Source organism: Equus przewalskii, chromosome 9 (assembly GCF_037783145.1).
Source record: "Equus przewalskii isolate Varuska chromosome 9, EquPr2, whole genome shotgun sequence".
Classification (NCBI taxonomy): Eukaryota; Metazoa; Chordata; class Mammalia; order Perissodactyla; family Equidae; genus Equus; species Equus przewalskii.
In genome coordinates, this window is record NC_091839.1 from 36,333,964 (window position 1) to 36,358,092 (window position 24,129).

At 39.4% G+C, this 24,129-nt stretch overlaps 1 protein-coding gene across 6 annotated transcripts in view; it reads right to left on the bottom strand.

Moving 5' to 3' along the window:
- Positions 1-4,226: 4,226 nt before the first annotated feature.
- UBE3D (ubiquitin protein ligase E3D) overlaps positions 4,227-24,129 on the bottom strand; it is a 153,969-nt gene continuing 134,066 nt past the window's right edge. For 4 of the 6 annotated variants that reach the window (XR_011522547.1, XR_011522546.1, XM_008526403.2 and 1 more), the window contains one exon: positions 4,227-4,815. Coding sequence is in view for 3 of the 6 variants with exons in the window: in XM_008526403.2 (XP_008524625.1) it covers positions 4,795-4,815 (21 nt within the window). In the remaining 3 variants the exon portion in view is untranslated. Of the gene's footprint in view, positions 4,816-11,925; positions 12,058-24,129 lie in introns of all 6 variants that reach the window. The other 2 variants (XR_011522548.1, XM_008526402.2) reach the window with 2 other exon arrangements.

Genomic DNA, 24,129 nt, shown 5'->3' on the forward strand with positions numbered 1-24,129 from the left:
TTGTGTTTTCCCCCAGATTAAGGAATGATGTTGAGCTCTGGTTCAGTAGATGGAAGCTTAAAGCATCTCAAGAGGCAAAGAGAAATTGTTATATGAAGTCATACTGAGTTCTCTTGAGCATTGACGATTATTTAAGAATGTGTAGAACTCTTAGATAAGCAATTAGTGGGAACCACCCCTCTGATGTGTAAGATAAATGTTAGTGCTTTTCTAACTACAGATTAAGATGTACTTGTCATCCCTACATTCCTGAATTATAATGATGAAACGTGGGTCCCAATTAATTTTTTTATACACTATCTTTGTTATACAAAAACAAATGTTCCAGGGACAACAGAGGCTGGCTTTATCTATCATGCAAAACCAGTTACCCTTGTGAGCACTTTTTACTACAGGGGCTACTGATCGGGCTTAATTATCAAAGTGGTTAGTGCAAGGCCCATTACATCTATGAGTCTGCTTCTAGTCGTATTTTCGGGAATCACAGGAATCAAACAAGCTTTGCTCATATTGGTGTATCCTTGTATGATCAAGATACTTTTGGCAAAATGATGTAAGGTTGTGGTTTCTACTCAGTGTGTTGGCACTTAATAACGTATCTTCACACTCTTGATGGAGTTGAAATATTTTGGCCATATGGTACCAAAAGGATACATACACTTTAAGCTCAACTTGGACTTTCCTGTCTGAAATAGCACAGCTCCCTACACTCTCCCTTTACCCAGCTTTTTCTTATGCTGCTTATTATTTTCAGAAATTATATAATTTTATAATATAACAGTATTTTATAATAAAATATAGTATGTTTTTGGTCTGCTCCCCCATGAGAATGTAAGCTCCTTGAGAGCAGGGACTTTCTTTTATTGATTTTGTCTGCAGTACCCATGACCATGCCTGGCAGGTAGTGGGTGTTCAATAAATACACAGTAAATGAACAAGCTTAGAGATTGGTGTGCCAAAATGGGTAGTGACCTATAGAAACTTTCAACAGGGTCTATGTACTGTAATTCTATGAGGTGAGAATAAATTTACAGACCACTTGAGTAATATAAGCGATTTAATAAATAACCACTTAAGTGATTTAAGCTTTTATAGATATAAAAAAATTTTGTTTTTTTATTATGTTTCCAGTCTTGGTAACCTCTTAATAGTTTATCAAAATTCTGTGGTACCCCTATCTAGGAACGTTCCTGAATAGATTCTGGAATTACAGTCACAAGACACAGGAAGCTAATGCGGAATGACTTCAAGGACCAACATTAAATTGTACAGCCTGTTTAACTCTCTCTAGACCTCCTAACATGGTTTAACTAATTTAAATCTCTTTATTGCTAGATATGTGTCTGTCTCCCACTGTCTCACACACACACACACACACAGAGAAAGAGAGAGAGAGAAAAGCAATTATCTTTTTATTTAGACAAAGAGAAAAAGATAGAAAGGCTCCCTCTTCCCTTCTTTCCCCACTCCCTGTGGCCCCAAAGTAGATTCTTAGAGGTTCAGACATGTTACCCTCAGACCTACCCAGTGACTAGATGTTAACAGTCACTTTAGGCACTGGCTTAGCTGGGCTGGCCCTCCCTGGGAGAACCACTGGAGACCTATTGAGCTTGAGAACTTCACCATGACAAGATTTTAAGTTGCACTGTAACCATGGGCCCACTAGGACCAGCTCAACTGACGCATCTTATCAAGAGTAATATAGAGCGGTTTTTCAGGATCTGAGAGTCCCCCTTCTCCAGTTCAGGCTGGTTGAGATCACCAGCCCGTCAACTGGGCCTGCACAAATGCCCGAGAAGTACCCTTTTGACGTCAAAGGACTGAAAACTCTACCCTCAGATCATACTACCACCACTGTTTTGTGAACATGCATCCTGTGAAGAGCCAGAAAGCTTGACTACGCTTGCGCAAATTACCTCATTTCTCCTTACGTCCAATCATCTATCCCCACAGTTCAGACTGCCTTGCCCTTTGTCCCATAAATTTTGCCCCAAGCCCTGGAATTAGGGAGACAGATCTGACAGCTTATGCCTCCTGTCTCCTTGCAGATTAACCTTGCAAAAAAACTGTATTCTTTTCTCAAAAGCTGATGCCATATATTTGGCTCTTTATGCAGTTCAGGCAAGAGAACCCCAATTTTGTGCAGCAAGAGCCTGATAGATGCAACTTAACACACATTCTAACTTGCAGTTTGTAGCCAGGAATCTGCCCTGCAACCCCAACCTGTGCCATCAGAACGGAGGTGACCTCAGCTCTTACTGACTTCGTTCCTCCCAATACCCCAGACAGAGGTGAAGGGGTCTAACTACATTTGACTCAAATTGATTTTACTTAGACAAGGTTATTAAATTAGAACATTCTTCTAGCTCTGTTTGGTTGAGTAGTAATCTTTTAAATCATGAGCACCTTTACCATCTAAACTGTAAAGAAACATTAGTATGGTAACAGCTTCTTTCTTTTCCAGAGGGAGAAAAACTATCTCAGGAAACTCTATTTTATGCACAGGCTGAACTCTGCTTCATCTAATTTATTCCAATCTCCAACATTAGATAATACAAACTGAACTCTTAAGACATATTCACACACAAAGGTATTCATCACGAATGCACTCATTTGTGAAAACAATAGTATACTAAGGCCAGACCACGTGCTAGAAACAGACTCAGATTTTGTAATGGCTGTATCATTGGCAATACACGACTATAGGCAATCACCAAATCTTGCTTCTCAAGTCACATCTTCTATAGCAGTAGTTCTCAACTGGGGTCAATTTTGGCCATCAGGGCAATGTCTGCAGACACTTTTGGGTTGTCACATTGTGGGGGCTACTGGCCTTTGGTTGGTAGAGGCCAGGGATGTTGCTAAACATCCTCCAGTGCACCGAAGGGTACCAGAGTGATACCCCCAAAATATGACACTTTGGAATCAGGATTATTTTGAGCTAAAGAGGAGCAGGAAAAGCTCTTTACCTTGCTTTGACTGTCTAAAAATAAAATATAAAATCTCCCCCTTCGTAAAGAAAATTTACATTTATAAATGAAATTTCCGTTTGTAAAGATGTCTCTATACCAGGCAGAGAGCTACTCCTAGAGGCAGCTTCTACCATCTGAGAAACCCTTATCTGCATAACAAGACAACCATTACTTACCACACCTCCCTCATCTTCCTGTAACTTGCCTCCTCTGCCCAGAAGCCCAAAACTCCTTTTGGTTTAGCCTAAGATGGTATATAAGCTTCAATCATCTGACCACCTCCTTGACTCTCAATTCTTTGAAACTCCAGGAGACGTAAGTAATTAAGCTGGGGTTTTGTTGTTGTTGTTGTTGTTGCTTTTTAAATCAGTTTGATTCACAAGCCCTAGCCGTTAAACCAAGGAGGGCAGAGGGAAAAAGATTTTTTCCTCCCTACAGCTCAAGACAGTCTGCCACAAAAAAGAATTACCTGACCCAAAATGTAAATAGTGCTGAGGTGGAGAAACCCTGCTCTCTCCCACAACAGACAGGAATCTAAAGCATGAGAAGTCAGCACGGTGTTTGGGAGCTTAGTGTCTTAAGTGAAGCCAAACTAATTCTCCTCCACGGCTGTGAGGCTTGGACATCTCACTAAGAACGTCAGTGTTTCAAAGCGCTTAATAAAATGACTCTGCAGGATCACACAGATGGGTTTTATTCCCACGTCAGTCCACCAGTTAGAGAATTGGGAGTGCTACACCACTGCTCTGCTGGTAGGACATGTGTGTTGGTTAAAGCACAAGGAGAAATCATGAGAGCTTTACCAAATCCAAATGCCCAGTGACATGTGTGTTAAGAGCATTAGGAACTTAGTGGACAGAAAACTCAGGTTTTTTGAGGAAAGAGTTATTAGGTGGTCTGTAGGCTAGGATTAACCCCAATAGACGTGACGAGCAGAGCAGCAGGTCTAACCGCGAATCCAGAGACTCTCCTGTGAATGTGGAGTGGGAAAGGAGACCTGCCTGGCTCCAGTGCCAGCTGTGCGCCTACTGTGTGATTATAGGCAAGTCTCAAACCTTCTCTGTAAAATTAGCAGCTGGTCTGCGCTCTGTAGGATTCCCTTCAGCTCCATCATTCTCATGCAATGGTTTCTTCACCTCCTGCCCTGGCACACAAGGATGGAGATGACTCTGAAACAGGATGCCAGTGAGGTGGATTTATTGATGTGCATCGTATGTGGTAAAGGACATGAAGAACAAAATGAAGACATGCAGGTTTGCATAAATGGGAAAACTTTTAATTTGATAATCACTCATTCAATAACCATTTATTTACTGAGCAGCTCTTCTGAATAAGATATACAAAATTATGTATTTTTCTTTTGCAAAATTTGTTTTAAGCAAATCTGAGAAGTTCTTTAAAAGTTTATTTCCTTGGATGTACAGTAGGTAACATTTAGTTCCACCAACGAAGTCCCCTCTGCATTCCACACAGGACAGATGGGTCTCCACCAGCTGACAGCCTTCCAGGCGGTGCTGACTCAGCGCATATTTGAATATTCCTCTCTGTGGGAAATAGAGCTATAACATCTATACTTATCTCAACTGCTGACAACCTGCTACTACAACTTTCTTCGCAGTCTTGGTTTTTAAAAGATTTAAAATTAACTCTTCTTTTAGAGAACAGATGCAAACAAGTAAACTCAAAACTTCAATGCAATGCTCATTCTGTAGCTCTGGTTCCTGTCTCCATACTGGCTGCCCACTGGGCTGAGTGCTGGCCTCTGGTGCACACGGTGCGGGGGAGCTGTCTGCTAGGGAGAGTGGTGCCTCGGCTCCCACAGTTACAGCTTCAAAAAGGCCACCTGGAAGAGGAAGAAAACCCCACAATTCTTTACTTATATAACAATGAAATGGCTAAATGCACAGGAAATCAAATCAGGTAAGTTTAGTCAATAAAGATGCACGCTGATCAAAAAGAAAAATGACTTGTAGGTGGGTCAGACATGGCCATTTTACAGAAGGAGCCAATTAGTCCATTTTTTAAATGAACCATATAGTAATTAAAATGATTCACATACACTTTAAGGAAAAAAAATTAAAGTTTTAATTAACACTAAAATTGTATTGCCGTGATACTTCATTACTGGATTACTTCCAGTCCTCTTTCTCATTGGTTCAAACTGCTGTTTTGGACCTTCCAGATGCAGAATTCAGAGTCCTGAAGATTCCTAGGCAATTCCAGTTCCTCATCACTACCGGCCTCTCCTCAGGTCATGCCAATGCTTTTCATCACATTCAATTATATTTATTGTGCTTGTCGGTAGAAATTAATCTTAAAACTTGGTGTTTAAAAATTTTTTAATTCATCTCAGATCAATGCATTTCATTTCCTAATAGTTCTGAATAACAGAGAAACAAACACAATGATGTCAATCACAAATGTGTAGAAAGTTTTAGTTCAGAGGTGGTAATAGATTGGGGACTGTGCCAATATCAGGAAGAGAGTGGAATGTGGAGTAGAGATAAGGATGGGGAAAGGTGCAGGGTTGGGAAGAAGACCCTAGGCCTTTTCGGGGGGAAAGAGTGAGCAACAGAAGTGAAAACATTCTACTCTTGGACAGTTGGTTCTCAAGTCCCCGGATGCAGTCAAAGGAGGCATGGATTTAACGATCCCTGTTAAGGGGAAAGGGAAAGGAAGAGTCACGCAGGGCAGACAGCATCTGCTTTATGGGGAGTAATTCAGAAGGATGTTACTCTTCATACAGTGCTGGAGAGAAACGCACCTGCTGAGTTTCCATATCAACTTCCTGCTGAGTTTCTACATCAAGCTCTGCAATGAGAACACCAAAGTAGGAGGAGCAGGCAAAGAAGAAAGGTTAAGGTTCCTAAACAAATGTAAACACAAACAATTGATACAAACCTCAAGGGCTCACTGTGAAGAGTAAATGAGATAATGGTTATGAAAACACATGTGTTTCTCTCCCCGGCCTCTCAGCCGATAGCAGATATTAGGAACCCATGAACATACCAGATGAGAAGGGGATGTTCAAGAAAGACCAGCTGGGCCATGAGGGAATGATCATAGAATTACCGGGGAGGGGATTTGGGGCCGTTGAGTCTGACTTCCGGCTCACTAGGGACAGTGTCCGTCAGGTGATATTTTGCTTCTACGAGAACAGTTTATAGGAACCTTCCAAAGAAGACAAGGCCACTGCTAACATTCAGATACAGTAAGAAGACGGATGAAAACCAATTAGCTCTTTTTTAATTCTGAAAATTGCTATGTCATAGAGCATTCCAATTAGGAACTACTAACCATACCACTGGTAAATGTAATCATAAAAGTGGTTAGAACTTTAGCTCTGGAATCACATAGACCAGTGTTTCTCAACTTGGGGCGATCTTGCCCACCAGGGGACATTTGGCAGTGTCTGGAGATATTTTTGGTTGTCACAACTTGGAGGATGCTATTGGCATCTAGGGGGCAGAGGCTAGGGATTCTACTAAACATCCGATAATGTGCGGGACGGCCCCCACAAGATAGAATTACCAGCCCCCAAATGTCAATAGTGCTGATGCTGAAAAACACTGAAATTATAGACACAGCATTTTAGAATTAGATCTCTCATATATATACTAGCTGTGTGACCTTCAACAAGCTTGTTAGCTTCTCTCAGCCTTCCCTCATCTGCAAAACGGGAATTATAACACGACCTACCTGAAATTTATGAAACACTTTATAGTATATTAAGCCTCTTTTAACTCCTTTCATCCTCAGCACAGGCCTGTGATTTAGATAAAGTAGGCATCCGAAACTTTGTTTTACAAATGAATACAGAGAAGCTCAGAAAAATTAAGTGGCTTGCACAGGATACAAAGCTATTAAGTGGCAATGATGGGCTTAGGAAGAAATTTTGATTCCTGATCCATGCTTTTCCCACTGTAACTTTACAGATGAATGAGACAAAACTGCAGAGGTTTAGGAACTTTTAATCTTCATCATTGCCTCAAATATCAAAGATTTATTTTCTTTTACCTGTCCGTGAATATGAACCCAAGATGGGACACTGCTACAGAAGAGGCTGAGCTGATTACATTAACCGACGAAAAACGGAGCCCCTCAACAAAAAAGGAAGACTTCAAAATCTGACCTAATATGTCTTTGTTTCATCTCTAGTTTTTATAGTTCCGCTTGCCAAGTACATTATGTATTTTTCAGGACTTAATAACAAGAAACGGCAATCATCCTTGGAAACAGGGACCTTACAATGCATTTTAGCTTCTTTTTATTTAAAACACTGTGAGTTAACATATTTCAAATGCTGATTTTGTGTTCCCTAGCTTTTATCCATGACAGGAAAAATTGCTTTCCCGAACTGCCATTTATTTTAAGAGAGGATAATTTAATTTTGTTCCATTATACTGAGAGAAATCTCTCTATTTCATCTTTTTAGTTTTATTCCCCAAAGTAAAAGTTTTAAAGCTTCTCAAAGTAGATGAGTACAGCTTTAGGCTCCCTTGTTACATTTCTGAAATATATAGTTACAAAACTATAAATAATTATTTAAAAGAAGGGAAGCCAAGACTCTCGTGTCGGCTGGAAGGTTTGATGTCCGTGTCCCATGCACCTGAATTTGGACACTTGGGAATGCAACGGGGGAGAGAAAGTGAAGATGTCTAAAAATAAGGTCTTTGCTTTGAGTCATCATCTAAAAACAATCTTCTTAAACCACAATAAACAGGGCCAGGCTGATGTAATAGCTGACCAAATGTTAAGTTTATAATGCTTTAAGACATTTGCATAATATGTTAAACAGTTTTAATGTTCTTTTATCTTAGTTAACATTATATTATCAAATTCTATTCCTCAATATAGATTTGGAATTTCAATCAATAAAACGATATGCTGTCAAGGCAGGCTGCAGATAAAATTAGCATTTAAAAAAAAGCTACATAAATGCTCTGGGGGTGTGCTAAACAAGACAGATAAAACTATTAAATACTGGAAAATGTGAGTTTCATAATAATTGTAGGCTTTAGAAAAGACTCCTTAGAATAAGCAGCATGGCCATACACAAACATTCCTTTTAAAGGGTACTGCGGTCTCTCTCTCTCAAATGCTATGCCTTAAAAATGTATTTCTGTCTAGGTATGGATCATATTCAAAGTTATGTTCTGAAATAGAATGCTTTTATGACACGGAAAAGAGAGTTTATATTTTATATTATAAAATATACTTTATATTATAAAATCCAGTTTCTAGGATCAAACTTCATTTACAAAATAAAATATACAATATAAACTAACTATAAAAATAATCAAAGAAAATGACTTTTTCAAGCATTCATCAAATATATTTGATGTCTTGAATAACACTGCGATTATTTACTAACTCACTAATTCAGCGCTGATCAGGCCTATGCTGAGGACACCTGGACTCAACGTTTCGAGTCCGATAAATAGTATAAGATATTCACCCCTCTGGGCTGGCAGGCTGGCTTCATCATTCAATTCATTCAATCGTTAAGTACCTCCTACGTGCCAGTGATGGTCCAGTCACAGACCACACTGAGAAGAAGTGTAACCTGCAGGTGTGGGAGACAGTCAAGTACCAAGATGATTCTATTAAAGTGGGATAGTTTAAGACGGAAGCCTAACGCCCGCTGAGAGAAGAAAGACTATTCTTGGGTTATGAAAGGAAGCAAGATTTCTAAGGCAGTACCCGGAAAGAGTTAATTATTGCTCTAATTATGAAATTGTGCTAGCACGGAGGGGCAATAAAACCTGGTGTGGCATACACTTTTTCCCGCTAAAAGATGCAGCAAACAGGAAGGATGGAACAAAAGACCAAAGATGTGAGAAGTAATACAATGAGGAAGAAGATCCTATCCCTCTTATAAAGACAAGTATGTGTATACTTAACTGTTGACAGAAACACTAGACTAAGGCAGCATCAGTGCAGCCTTCCAACTCCAGAGCTTCTGCACAAATTCTCTAAGAGCCTTTAGAAAGTAGGGGACGAGGAAGTAAGATCAATGTCTGTAAATTAATTTAAACCTTTACTTGGTATTTCTTTTAAGAAGCCGTGGATGCACTACGATAATTTACATATAAATAAAAAGCTTGTTGATTTTCATCTACTTGGGAACTAGTTAAGCTAAGCACAGCAACGCTTTCTCCAGACATCTAGGTGGAAAGCAACACAGTATGTGAAGTACCAGAAGAGACACGTGTGCAAGGGAGAGAAAGAAGAGGACTGATGTCTCTTCATCGCTACATGGGGCTGAAAACATGGACAAATGCAACACTGGGTCTTGAGCCTATTCTTCAACAAAGCAAGTAAGTTCTTGATATAAGCTTCTCATCACTTCTTTCACAGTAAGCGGATTGCGGAAAATACTGCTGACATTGGATGGTGCTCCTCTAACACTGTGGTGAACGAGCAGTTCTGGTGCTCCCAGTTATATAAAACAAACCCAGTAACACTGCCAGATAGCAAACCGATCGGGTAAACATTTGTATAGCAATAGTCTTTAGGTGTTACATAAAAATATATTTTCTCAAGCGCAAAACATATTTGTTAAAGGAAATAATTCTATGATACCAATACAAGTAGGTGTTAAAACGCATAATATAAAAAAGTGCCACCACAATAAATACACTATCACTCATAAATCAAAAGGTCCTTTAAATTTCTCATCCCTATTAAATACCTGCAGGAGCGAATTCAGCCGAAGGGGACCAGTGGTTCCATGGCAGCTCTGGAAGGGACTGGTGCTTTGAAAATCACCACTGTGCCATCCTGTCAGCAACACACTTCTAACCAAACAAGTTTATTCAGAAACACTTGCTGGAGCTCAGAAAGGGAGTGTTTTTCTACAGTATCAATTAACTAAAATATTTAGCAACAGAACCATTTCAATAAATAATATTTCAAGGAAGCCATGCTCACTCTTATCTTTCTTAACATTGAGAAGCATGGATGTTGAAGAAGACAATATGCTTGGGATATCAGTACACTTAGAAATTCCAGGAGGGGACCCATATGGGGAACAAAATAGCTTTCCAGAGCAGATGACCGATTTCTGTCACCTAAAGAGATTTATTTCAGTGACATTTTTAAATTCCTATTTTAGCTGTAAATTTTAATTCTTCTAATAGAGACACAACCAAGGGAGAAACTTGCTTCATCCAGAGAAGACACTTTCTAACCCATTGTCAAAGATGGAGGAGGGCCTAGCCTGTGAGCTTGTGGCTGTGGAGCCCGCTAGCTAACAGAGGAGAACTGCCTCGCACACATTACGCAGGCAGTAATGAGATGCTGCAGTGAGGGGTCGTGGGGCCAGGACTATTTAGGTGCATGAGTGCAGAATTCTGTCAAGTAGGAAGAACGGCATAAGATGATGGCACCACACTTTTTAGGGAAAGGGCTAAGGACAGTCACAGCTGCCTCTGTAAACTGTCCTGGACAATTTTATCTCATACCCGAACAGCCTCACTTCTGTTGGTTGGTATTCAAGTTCTTTACTGCAATTATCAAAACTTGGAGACATCAAGACTTCTATTGTTTACTGCTAATTTTTAGTTTTAATAAATGATTTATGATTATATGAATTACAGACAAAATTGCAAAACAGAAAAGTACAAAAAATGTAAAATAAAATTTTTGCAACTCCATTACTCAGGGATAAATACTATTAACATTTTGGATATATCTTTCTAGACTTTTACTTTCAATGTATAACTGGACATTTCTATATATACTGTTTTGTAATATATAGCTTCTTTTTAACCCAATAATATACTATGGTAATCTTCCCATGACAATGAATATTTTTCTATGGTATTTTTAATGGCTGCATTATATTCCACTATATATTTATATTGCTTAAGAAAAACAAAAAGACAAATGCATAACTTATTCCACCAAAAGCACATTTGAGGGTTTTTTTGCAGGGGAGAGTGAGGAGGTGGTACTGACTGCTGAGCCAAGAGGGTGCTTCAGCATAATTTAGTCCAGTGGTTCTCCAAGTGTTGTCTCTGGACCAGCATCATTGACATCACCTGGGAACTTGTTTTCTAGACCTACTCAATCAGAAGCTCCAGGGGCAGGACCTGGCAGCTGGAGTCTTCATAGGTCCTCCAGGGGATTCTCATGCTCACCAGAGTTTGAGAGCTATTGGTCTAGTCCCACCATTTTATCCAGCTGAGCAAACTCAGAGACAGTATCTGACTTATTTACAGAGATGCAGCTAATAGAAGAGGGACTCACACACAGGTTTTCTAACTCCTAACCCAGCACCTCCATGTCTAGATCAGTGTAAACCAGACCTTGTCTAGGGGGGTCCAAAAATCCTTTAAACGATTTTTTTTCTTTCTAGAAGACAATAAGATTGTCAAACAAGGGAGAAAGACACAGTTATGTTCAGCCCTATTTCCCGATACTCATAAAGGAGATTGGGGTCCATTGTCTACAAAAGGAAAACCGAGACATTTTTGTTAGTTATCTAGAGACTGAAGGGGCCAAATATCTCAAACTAACCTACTGTGTAAAGTTAAGAGTTAAGTGGAAGAATTTTTGGGGGGGAGGGCAGCTTCTGATACGCCTTGATATGGTTTCCTTTTCTAAATCTAGTTACCCCTATTGGTCTCTTTAGCAAAATTATTTGGTTAGTTCAGGTAAAGAAAACTTCACAAATTTGACTTAGGAATAAGGCTACAAGGATAACACCAAAAGCTGGCAAAGAAACAAAATCTCCTATACATTGCTTGGGGGAATACAAAATGGTATAAACATTCTAGAAAACAGTTTGGCAGTTTCTTTAAAACTAAACATGTAATTACCTTATGACCCAACAATTGCAGTCTTGGACATTTATCCCAGAGAAATGAAAACTTTATGTTTACACAAGAATCTGTTCACGACATCATCCTTGGTCAATGATCTGTCTAGCTTACTTCAATCCAGTTACCTCTAGATGCAGCTTTGAGATGCATTATTCAAAGTCTTGCTCATGCTGATGTTCTGCTCAATATCTCATGAGATCTCATTTTCCTCAGTGGAGTGACCTGAGTAAGCCAGGAAGTTAATTTTGGAAGGAGTGCTGAAACAGATGGCTACAGTAAGTAAGAGAGAACACCACTCTATTTAACACGGGCTGGGCTGCCAGCCTGGCAGTAAATGCTTAGGTTACACACAATAGCACCTTAAATCTTAGGCTGTATATGAAGTACTTATTCTAAATAGTCCACTAAGCACACTTTTTCGCTTTTTATTGCCCTGGGGTAAATAATGAGGAAAGATTCTGGCATTTTTTAAAACAAAATTCCACAGCAAATTTTCCAGATACATAATAGGCTCTCAATAAATATTTTTTTCAGACTGAATACATTAGACTAAAAGTCTAATTTTAATCTTAAAAGTAATATTACCTTACAAAAGAATTGGGGAAACAGGAAAAAATTTTTAAAAACATATGCTATACTACCCTAACTTAATTATTACTTGGGTCTATTCCCATATAGTTTTAAGATGCATTTTTTCATATTGATTATCACTTGCTCATACTTTTCATATCATAAACATTTTACATGCTGCTCAGTAAGTCTTCATTCTATTTTAATAGCCGCAAAATAGTTCATCATAACTTAATCCATTACAAACTTAAGTTGTTGCCAGGTTTGTTAAGATCATAAGTCATAATGAAATGATTATTGTCATATTTACAGATTTTTTCCGATATTTTAGAATATCCCCTTAGGATGGAGTCCCAGAAATGGGATTACTAGATTGAAAGATATGAATATTATGATTTGATGCATATTTTTCCCAATGAGCTGTACCAATTGGCAAGACCATCAGTATTAGGTCTTTTTTGTTAAATTAGTGCCAATTTAGTAAAAGAAAAATGATATCTCATGCTTTTTGAATTTATTTAATTGCTATGAGTTTAAACATTCTCCCAAATGTTTAATAATTGTCTTTTGTGAACTGGTTAATTGTGAATACACGTCCTTTTTCTTTATCTACCAAGAAGGGGTTTAATTTTTTTAACAGTTTGTATAAGCTCTTTAGTAAATGTTAAAATCTTAATTTTTTTTTTATGTAGTGATGAAATTAAGTGCCAGGCATGGTCTCATCTCACTAAATCCTTACAAAATCCACTTGAATTAAATATCTAATTTAATGGTCCCCAAATTATAAATGAGGAATTTAGGTTCAGAGAAGTTGACTTTTACTCATTGCTATAAACTCGTAACAAGGCTGGGTTTGCAATTAGATCTTTGTTACTGGACCTAAGACTCACTCCATCATAAAAGCTCCCTTCCATCTAATTATGGTGAGAGAACTGCTATAGTAACTTTAGTTGAAGAAAGAATCTATAATATTTCAATTTTAAGCCAGATTTAGTAGGGGTTAGAATGAGGCAGGCATTCTATTTTTTAAGAAGAAAATAGATTACTTCTTTTGCATTAGACATAAGGAGAAGAAAGAAGAGATAGAATGGCAAATTAAAGCTCTTCTTGTAAAGAGAAAATAATTCTTTGATTAGAAGAGAACGCTTCAGGCAAATGAGGAGAGCCAACAAGATAGATGAGAAATTGGCCTGAAGTCTCATAAAGGAATTTTTGTCTGTAAGTTTAGAAAGAAGGATGAGTTATACTGGCACAGTTTAGTCAGTTGAGTAAAAAAGATTATGACTTGGAATAATCAAATAACAGTTAAGGACTGGTGAGAACAGGATTAAATTGTGACCAGATGCTTATTTCTTTAGCCATTTACTACTTAGACATTACTTTAACAATATAATATTTAAAGACACACAAATCTTTAAAACGGAAAACATGCTCATACATCCATTTTTAAATAAACACCATTTCTTAAGCCTGTTATTTGGAGTTGCTGGAAATAAACAGGGATCATAAAACTGGAATTAATCTATTTATTTTAAAGGAGGGGCAGGGATGGCCTTATGAGGACTTTATAACTGCCGAATAAAACTAAAGTAAACACTTGTACTGACAGAAGGAATGCACCCAAGAGGATGACGCTATATGCTGTTTTACCACGAACCTCCGCATATTTATTTAAGCCACATGGAAAGCAAAGAGGAGGCTCTTTTCTATAGAACTGCTCGTGGAGCTTCCCCAAGTCCAGAGCAGCTCGGGGTTCTGGACTAGAAAAAGGCATGTGGTGATCAAGGGCTTTCAGTGTTCAAAGTGGTAAGTTTTACACCCAACATCTAAGCTCCACAAGAAGCCAGGAGAAACCAGGTGGCTTCCAGGAAGGTGCAGAAAGGTGAACTCTGATTGCTATGGAATGACTGGAGATGGAGACAGAGTGTATTGAGAGAAGTGAAAACAGACTCGGGGCCGGCCCTGTGGCCAAGTGGTTAAGTTATGTGCTCTGCTTCAGCAGCCTGGGGTTCGCCGGTTTGGATCCTGGGCAGGGACCTAGCACTGCTCATCAAGCCATGCTGTGGCAGCATCCCACACGGAACAGCTAGAATGACATACAACTAGAATATACAACTATGTGCTGGGGCTGTGGGGAATAAACAAGGAAGATTGGAAACAGATGTTAGCTCAGGGCCAATCTTCCTTACGAAAAAAAAAAGGAAAGAAAGAAAACAGACTCTTGTGAGAAGGCAGTGCTCTGTACACAGAGGCTATGGAAGAGCAAAGATACAGGCCCCGGACTCAGGGAAAGCTGAGATTGAACCCCCTCCCTGATACCCATGAGCTAAATGACCACTCAGTGCCCGTGGGTGGTTGTGAGGATTAGTGATAAAGACATAAATGGTCCAGCAGGCCCTGGAACAGATGAGGCCCTCAATAAATAGAAGAGCTTCTTATCATCATTACTATATCTAAATGCCTTATGGATTTTTTTTTTTTTAAGATTGGCACCTGAGCTAACAACTGTTGCCAATCTTTTTTTTCTTTTTCTGCTTTTTCTCCCCAAATCCCCCCAGTACATAGTTGTATATTTTAGTTGTGGGTACTTCGAGTTGTGGCATGTGGGACGCTGCCTCAGGATGGCCTAACGAGTGGTGCCATGTCCGCACCCAGGATCTGAACCAGGGAAACCCTGGGCCACCGAAGCGAAGCACGAGAACTTAGCCATTTGGCCATGGGGCCGGCCCCTGCTTTATGGATTTTAAACATTGCTACAGATGCATCTTTTTCTCTGTCTGCTGTTCATGAATGAATTCATGTTTCTTTAATTATTTTGAAAGGAAGAAGCACAAATGGCTGATTATGTATATAAGATATCCAAGGCTTAAATAAGGCTCTCTTTTGCTTACACTACCCTAAGTAACAATAACATCGACCAGTGACAGGTACTGAAATTGCAGACATTGTGTTTGAAGAAAAAACTGCAAACCTATACTGCTTGCAAATATAAGAATGTAGATGGCTTTGTGTAAAACATCAGCTGCTACTTGAAAAGTAACTGCAAGCCCAGAGGCCACTGCTGGGACTCTGCAGAGGGTCTCTGAAGGTGTGTGATGGGCAGCAGTCTGAGGGGTTCAAACCAGCACACCTCTGGTTACTGACATAACCACTCCTTAGAAATTCAGCTCTGCAGTCAGGCAAGAAATAAAAGGGATTCAAATTGGAAAGGAAGAAGTGAAACTGTCACTTTTTGCAGATGACATGATTCCATATATAGAAAATCCTAAAGAATCCACCAAAAAAATTTTAAATATAGTAAGTGAATATGGTAAAGTTGCAGGATACAAAATCAACATACAAAAATCAGTTGCGTTTCTATACATGAACAACGAAGTAGCAGAAAGAGAAATTAAGAATACAATCCCATTTACAATTGTGACAAAAAGAATAAAATACCTAGGAATAAACTTGACCAACAAGGTGAAAGATCTGTACACTGAAAAGTATAAAGCATTGTTGAAAGAAATTGAAGAAGACACAAAGAAATAGAAAGATATTCTGTGCTCTTGGATTGGGAGAATTAACGTTTAATAACGTTATTTAATAATTATTAAAATGTCCATATTACCTAAACCAATCTATAGATTCAGTAGAATTGCTATCCAAGTTCCAACATTTTTCACAGAAATAGAACAAAGAATCCTAAAATTTACATGGAACAACAAAAGACCCCCAATAGCCAAAAGAATCCTGAGAAAAGAGAACAAAGCTGGAGGTATCACACTCCCTGATTTCAAAATATATTACAAAGCTATAGTAACCAAAACAGCATGGTACTGGCACAAAAAGAGACACACAGATCAATGGAACAGAATCGAGGAGCCCCGAAATAACCCCACACATCTTTGGACAGCTAATTTTTGACAAAGGGAGCCAAGAACATACTATGGGGAAAGGAAAGTCTCTTCAATAAATGGTGCTGGGGAAACTGGACAGCCACATGCAAAAGAATGAAAGTAGACCATTATCTTACACCATGCACAAAAATTACCTCAAAATGGATTAGAGTTGAATGTAAGACCTGAAACCATGAAACTTCTAGAAGAAAACATAGGCAGTACCCTTTCGACATCAGTGTTAGCAGCATATTTTCAGGTACCATGTCTCACCCGGCAAGGGAAACAATAGAAAAAATAAACAAATAGGACTACATCAAACTAAAAAGCTTCTGCACAGCAAAGGAAACCATCAACAAAATGAAAAGATAACCTAACAATTGGGAGAAGATATTTGCAAACCATATATCTGATAAGGGATTACTACGCAAAACATACAAAGAACTCATATATCTCAAGAATAAAAAAACTAAAAACCCCATTAGAAAATGGGCAGAAGATCTGAACAGACATTTCTCCAAAGAAGATATACAGACAGCCAATAGGCACATGAAAAGATGTTCAACATCACTAACTATCAGGTAAATGTAAATCAAAACTACAATGAGATATCACCTCACTCCCATTAGAATGGCTATAATTAACAAGACAAGAACTAACAAGCGTTGGAGAGGATGTGGAAAGAAGGGAACTCTGAGACACTGCTGGTGGGAGTACAAACTGGTGCGGCCACTATGGAAAACAGTAAGGAGTTCCTCAAAAAGTTAAGAATAGAACTACCATATGATCCAGCTATTCCACTGCTGGGTATTTATACAAAGAACTTGAAAACACAAATGCATAAAGATACATGCACCCCTAAGTTCACTGCAGCATTATTCACAATAGAAAAGACTTGGAAGCAACCTAGGTACCCATCAAGGGACAAATGGATAAAGAAGATGTAGTATAGATACACAATGGAATACTACTCAGGCATAAAAAATAATAAAATCTGGCCATTTGTGACAACATGGATGGACCTTGAGGTTATTATGCTAAGCGACATAAATCAGAGGAAGAAAGTCAAATACGGTATAATCTCACTCATAAGTAGAAGATAAAAACAACAACACACAATCACATAGAGAGAGATTGGATTGGTGGTTACCAGAGGGGAAGGGGGGAGGGAGGAGGGCAAAAGGGGTGATTGGGCACATGTGCATGGTGAGGGATTATAATTAGTCTTTGGGTGGTGAACATGATGTAATCTATACAGAAATCAAATATAATGGAGTATACTTGAAATTTATGTAATGTTATAAACCAATGTTACTGCAATAAAAAAATAATAAAGTTTAAAAAAAAGAAAAAAGATATTCAGCTCTGAATCCAGGATTACTGACTAAGCTATGGGTCTTTAATACATGAAATTATTTGGCTGAATTAATAATAATTAGGCCTTTCCCAAGTATGCCCAGATTGTACCATAATATTAATTAGAAAGAAGTGTCTGATTATTCATCAAGACACTGTGTAAAGCAGTGGGAACAAATGGATGGATATAAATATGACCTCTAACCAGTCAGTCATTAGTGTATTACAATGTGGACTGGACTTTTCTGGCTACTGGGGCACTGAATACTTGGAAATGACCAAAGCTCAACTATACTTTGTTAGGAAATACCATCCTCTAAAATCAGCCAGCTGCCATAAAATGCTGGCCTCTGGAGTTCACTATGAGACCTGGATCTTGCCATCTTTGCACAGAAGTGCAAGTTCTATGAGATGGCATCACTGACTGACTGAAGAACTTGCATACTTCAATGCAAGTCAGAGCTGGCACAATATATAGCTGAAAGAACACATGTATTTTCCAGAGGCTACATGATCAGATTACCCAGTCTTGATGCCTCAGTTTCTCCATGAGCTTCCTTCTCATGATGGGGCATCCTTTTTCTCTGGTTGGTCAAGGACTGTATCAGATACTGCAACATCTGTGAATGGCCCCCAGTAGGCAATCTCTTTCCCACACTCTCTCTGGGAAGCTTACTGAGTCACGAGCCTTCCTCTGCCTGCCTAAAGGGGGCCTGCAATTCATGACTGGTGAGCTGCAAAATTAACATTAAGTATCTAGGGGTCCTTTACAGCAAAATAATTTCTTCAGGATTCAGGAAGTTCTGAGAGGAGTCACAGAAACATAAATTTTGATCCAATGAGAGTAAGGACTATAACTTGTCCAAGTTCTAAAGCATGAGAAAAAATACAGTATGTTTTGATGGGGAATGGAGAAAATTTTGAAACATATATTGTTTAGGTGACTTGAACACAGGGAAATTGCTAAAAGGCTGTGAGCATAAACAAGTATTCCACTGAGTCTTCTGTGCTCTCAGAACTATTCCATTTGGTGTATTTAAGGATAAGGCCTATAAACACTATGAAAAATGTTCTCTATTTTCCATGGATTTAGGGGTAAACATTTCTTTGAAAATAAAAAATATTTTTAAAAATTTCCATAAAATTTCTTTAGTGTCTTCATCTTTCTAAAGTATAAGAAATGAGTGGGCCCAGCTGGGGGTCCCTCAGTCAGGAGTTTTGGACAACCAAGACCCAGTATGAGATAAGCATGCATGATCTCACTCTTTTCCTCAAGAATGCTAGGTTCATAACATTAGTATGATGCTCATAAACAGATGTGGAGAGAAAAATGTTAGGGGCAGGTTAGATCAGTGGGAGACTAATCTTTTCATTCTGAAAATCTTATAAAGAAACCCAGCAAGACAGGGATCCTCATTGAGAAGTGGTCCCCAGCAGCCATCTCTCCCTATTCAAATTTCTGTCAGTCAACTCATGATACCAACAATCTGCAGGACACTTAACTGTTTTTGGTTTGTTTTTAACCTATAAAAAATTTCAAATATTAATATATTCTCTAGTAAAGAGAATAGTAAATCCACAAATATTACCTAGAAACAATAATTACAAACTCATGGCCATTTTGTTTTATCCAAACCCCTGCCACAGAACTCTTCTGAAGCAAATCTCAGGCTTATTATTTTGTTTATAATTTAGTATGTGTCTCTAAAAGAGAAGACTACTATAAAAATAAAACCACAATGCCATGATCACATCTAAAATACTAACAATAATTCCTTAACATAATCAAATGTCCAGTCAGTGATCAAATTGCCCCAACTAGCTCATAAAATTTTTTAACAATTGGTATTTGTTCAATCGGAATCCCAATATGGTGCAAGTATTACAATTAATTCATACATCTTTTAAGTTTCTTTTCAATCATAGTTTTCTCCTTTTTCAGTTTTCTCCCTTTGCAGTTTATATTTTGAAGAAGTCAGGTCTTTTGTCCTGTACTTTTCCACACACTGGAATGTGGTGGCTGTTTTTGTTTGTTTTTAGTGTCAGGAACTTATGGATTTAAAATATATTTGATACGCTTTAATCCATTGCAGTCATTATTCTCATTGAAGCGCAAATCGTCCGTCTTCATCAGTGAGAACCTCTTCAACCTTGGAGTCTGAGTCCAGTTGACAAGATCCTAGTTGTTTACAACAGATTTTCGTTTGTTTTGTTGTTGTTGTTTTTTGCTTTCCAGTAGGACAGGATACAGCCTCGTCTTATACATTTCTATCCCAGACATGGAATCAGCCCTGTTCTCAAGGAGCCTGGTTCCTTTAGTGGGGAATGGTATTTAGAGACCACCCTAGAGACTGCCTTATCGCCTACAAAGCCCTCTGGTGACATTACCTCATGCACACACACACACACAAACGTCTCCCCTCCTGGGGGCCACCACATTCCCTTTCTGAAGTGCAGTGAAAAAACACCCAGCCTCAGGTGCCCTTGTGTCCTATTTAGAAACCAGGTCCTAATCTACTCAGAGATGAATCTTTTTGTCTGGTTAGCAAAAGAGGACAGGGTAGAAAAAGACCGCCTTAGCAACAGAAATTATTTTGTTGGAGAGGAACTAAAAACAAAGAAATTTCATTCCTTTTCCACTGGAACCAAAAGGAAATAACTAAGTTCTGTTATCAGAACTTAGATGGAAAAAGGAATCTTTCTAGATAGACAACTTAATTTTTTTTTAACGAGGTAAAAACATTCCCATATGAGTAAAAGAAAAATACTTCCAGAAAAAGGCTCACCAAGAAATCTTTTGGACGTGAAATTATGAAGGTGACTCACTGCGTGGTGTGGGGACAAGTCCCTGCTGTTCACTTGTTTGTGAAGCTGTGGAAGGACGAGGGAGGCCCGGGCGCTGTGTGGAGGCTGTGGCATGGGAAATTAAGCAGTTCTGTATACTCGTCTGGCTCATTAGGAGAAGTATTTCTGACCTCACTAAAGGAAAATCCTCTCTAAACCTCACAGTAGGTTTGAAAACAGAGAAGAAAACAAAAACCAGAAGGGCATGTTTCACAGTAGTTTTTATAATTTAGATCAAATTTATTTAGATGGCAAAAGGTTTCTCAGTCCCTGAGGACTGACAAGGGTCCTGTAAAACTCGAATCTACTGGGGGAAGGGGGCGCCAGGAACTCCTGTAAATCAACCCTAAAAAGACTTAGACGCTTCACAAAAGAACGTAAGTTGACCAAAAAGCTCCTGAAATGCTGCTCAATATCACCAGTCATCAGGGAAATGCAAAAGAAAATCATAATGAGATACCCGCCAGAATAGCTAAAATAAAGACTGACAACACCAAAGGATGCTGCTGTTGATGACGATATGGAGCAGCTGTCATGCTCATATATAGTTGCTGGGAGTGTAAAATGGCATAACCACTTTGCAGAAGTGTTTGGCAGTTTATTAAAAGTTAAAACATACATCTATCCTACAACCCAGCAATTTCATTCCTAGATATTTACTGAGAGAAATGAAAATATGTCCACAAACAGGCTTTACCAGAATATATGTTGCAGCCTTATTCAAAAAAGCTCCAAATCGAAACAACCTAAGTGTCCACTGCCAGAGAATGTATTAACAAATTGTGGTATATTCATACATGGAACACTCCTCTGCGATAAAAAAGAATGAACCATTGATAAATGCAGTAATATGGATAAACTGCAAAGACATCATATTAAGTGAGAGGCCAGACAAAGAAAGAGTACACACTGTGAGGGCTAATTTACATGCAGTTCAAATATAGGCAAAATGAATCTATGATGATAGAAATCAGAGACAGTGGTTTCCTAGGAAGGAGGATTAACAAAAAGACTCGAAGGGAACTTTCTAAAGGAATGGATTGATCTCTCTCTTCTTTTTGGATGGTGGTTACATGGGTGTCTATCAGTGGTTCTCAATCAGCGGTTGTTTTGCCGCCCAGGGGACATTTGGCAATGCCTGGAGACAATTTTGATTGTCATGACTAGAGGATGCTACTGGTGTCTAGTGGGTAGAGGCTGGGGATGAACAGGACAGCTCCCCGCAACAAAGAATTATCCAGTCCAAAATGTCAATAGTACCACGGCTGAGCAACCTAGTGTATGTACAATTGTTGAAACTCATCAAATTGAAAAATGAAGATCTGCACATTTTATTGAACGTTAATTATCACCAAAAGAAAGAAGGAAAAAGAACGCAACAACCACTCTCCTCAACCCAAAGTGTAGTTAAAGAAGATTGGGAAAAAAAATAAAACATTTCACATTTCAATCCTATGAGTTCAACTGCTCAATAAACACATTTCATATCCAAACTATTCTCGGTTAACGTGGATTGAAATAAAAAAATATTGGGGGAACTTCTGGTTTCCAGCTCCACATGTAAGGAGCTTGGAAGTCGACACTCCATTGTAACGACAGGTAAAAAGCTGAAAAATCAAGAACTCTGCTTGGATTCATAAGAGGGAGGACACAGGACAACTATGAGGGGAGAAGCAGAATACAGAGAGTCCTGGCGTAGTGGAGCAGAGACTCAGCAGCAGAAACCACTGCAGGAACCAGCGCCTGGGCAGGAAAACCTCAATTGTTAACAGAGTTGCTGGAGGCTCAGTGTGGACAAGTCTAAGAGTTAAAAACTCCAGGGGACCCAGTCACCAAGGGCTCCCACAGTTTGTGAGATTTACCTCCTGGGGCTTTACCAGGTTTCCACAGCAAATATCAGAGAAAAGTCCCTCATGCTTCCAGCAGGGGGAGGGGAGAAGGAACCATTCTGAAATACCCAGAGCACTGTGCCCTTAACCAGGCCTGCCCTCAGGTGACACTAGCTAACCAGAGCCTAACCTGCTGGGGTTTTGTCAGAACCTAACTGACCTGGGGGAGAGAAATTAGCCAACTCTTGTTAGTTCTAGCCATCCTGTCCCAACTAAGGGAGGAGAAAAAAATAAAAACTTGACTTATAAAATGTCACACACACAAAAATATTGGGGGAAAGATGGATTGGGTGTGAGAAGTCATCTCAGCAACTCTCCTTTCCAATATACTCTTCTATCTTCCCTTCTTCCCCTTGTATAACTCACACCTGGACTACTCAAAACTTCCTGAAGGAATTAAATTTTGGCCTCAGGGAAATGTTTAAACAGTTCAGTGCACAGCAGGCCTGGGGTGATACAGCAGTGGAGGAGTGGAGCCGGGCCTGGCGCAGGCTGAAGGCGAGTCAGCCCAGGTTCCCAGTCGGCCTCAGCATTCGTTCCCCCATCCCTCAATGCCACACTGTTCCCGGGCCCATTGCTCAACTAATGCACAGAGTCTGAGGCAGCCGCAGGGAGCAGCAGGTGTGGGGCGGCGTGAGGACTTCTAAAGGGGTTTCCTTTTGTCCCAAAGGTCACAGTAACAAGCTGGCAACTGATTTCTATGGTTCTCTCGGAATCTCAGAGGAAATTTCTGGTACGAAGTAAAAAGTTGTTCTTAAGTGAAAAGAAAAATGGATCCGAAAATGCAATGCCGTGAACCAGTTTATGGTACAGGGACTATTAACTCTGATGTTTGCAGAAAACAAGTGGCTCATAACTCAGGTTACTAAAGTTGAATTTCATAAACATCTTTTTCCTTGGGGGAATCTGAACTGTATAATGTTAGCCTTCCTGCCAGTGATTTTCAGGTATTCCATGATGCTTACAGTGGTACCCAGAATACATTTTCTACTGAGCCTGGAGGCAGCCCTGAGTCAGCTTTTCCCATTACCTGTACACTTAAGCCATTCAAGAGACATATTAGTCAGAAATGCCTCTGGAGGAGATGCTGCAGAGCTCCTTCAATATTCTGGCCTTCTCCCCAGCCAAGAACTTTTTCCTTAAATTTAAATTAACTGACTGTTAACACAAGAATTCATGTCTGCTTTCTTTCCGTTTATGCAAGAGTAGCTACTTCAACTTTTGGGTGGGGCAAACTAGAACTCCCAAGTTAGAAAAAGTGCCCACAAACTTCATCACTCACTCACTCTCAGAAGCCTGAAGTTCTATACTTGTCTCTCACCTTCACGTTGATTCTCCAGGATTCAAGCTCTATGAGCGATGAAGCCCATTAGCTAAATTCTTTTGGAAACCTGACAGCCTCATACTGTGCATTTGTTCCTGTGGGCACATCTGCTGCACAGGAGGGAATGGAATTGGAAGCCGTCCTTCCCCCACCTCTCAACTTCGCTGTTTAAAGTGGCACTGAGTTTCAGCAGTGGTAGGCGGGGGACAAGAAAGGCACCTTTACACCTTGGTCAGCACCCTCGACATATGCAAAGACTCCAGCTTTACGTTCATCATCTATTGAACACCTGAACTGCTGATTCAGAGAGCTACTTCTTAGAGTAGGCTTCAAGAGGCAAAGCCCCAGTGGTTTTTAATTCCCAAACCCCTGCAAGGGACACAGCTCCATGCATGTCCAGCAGCGCCTGCTCAGGCACACGGACGCCGAGAGGGGGACCACATGCCTCTTCCTGCTGACATTTGCTGT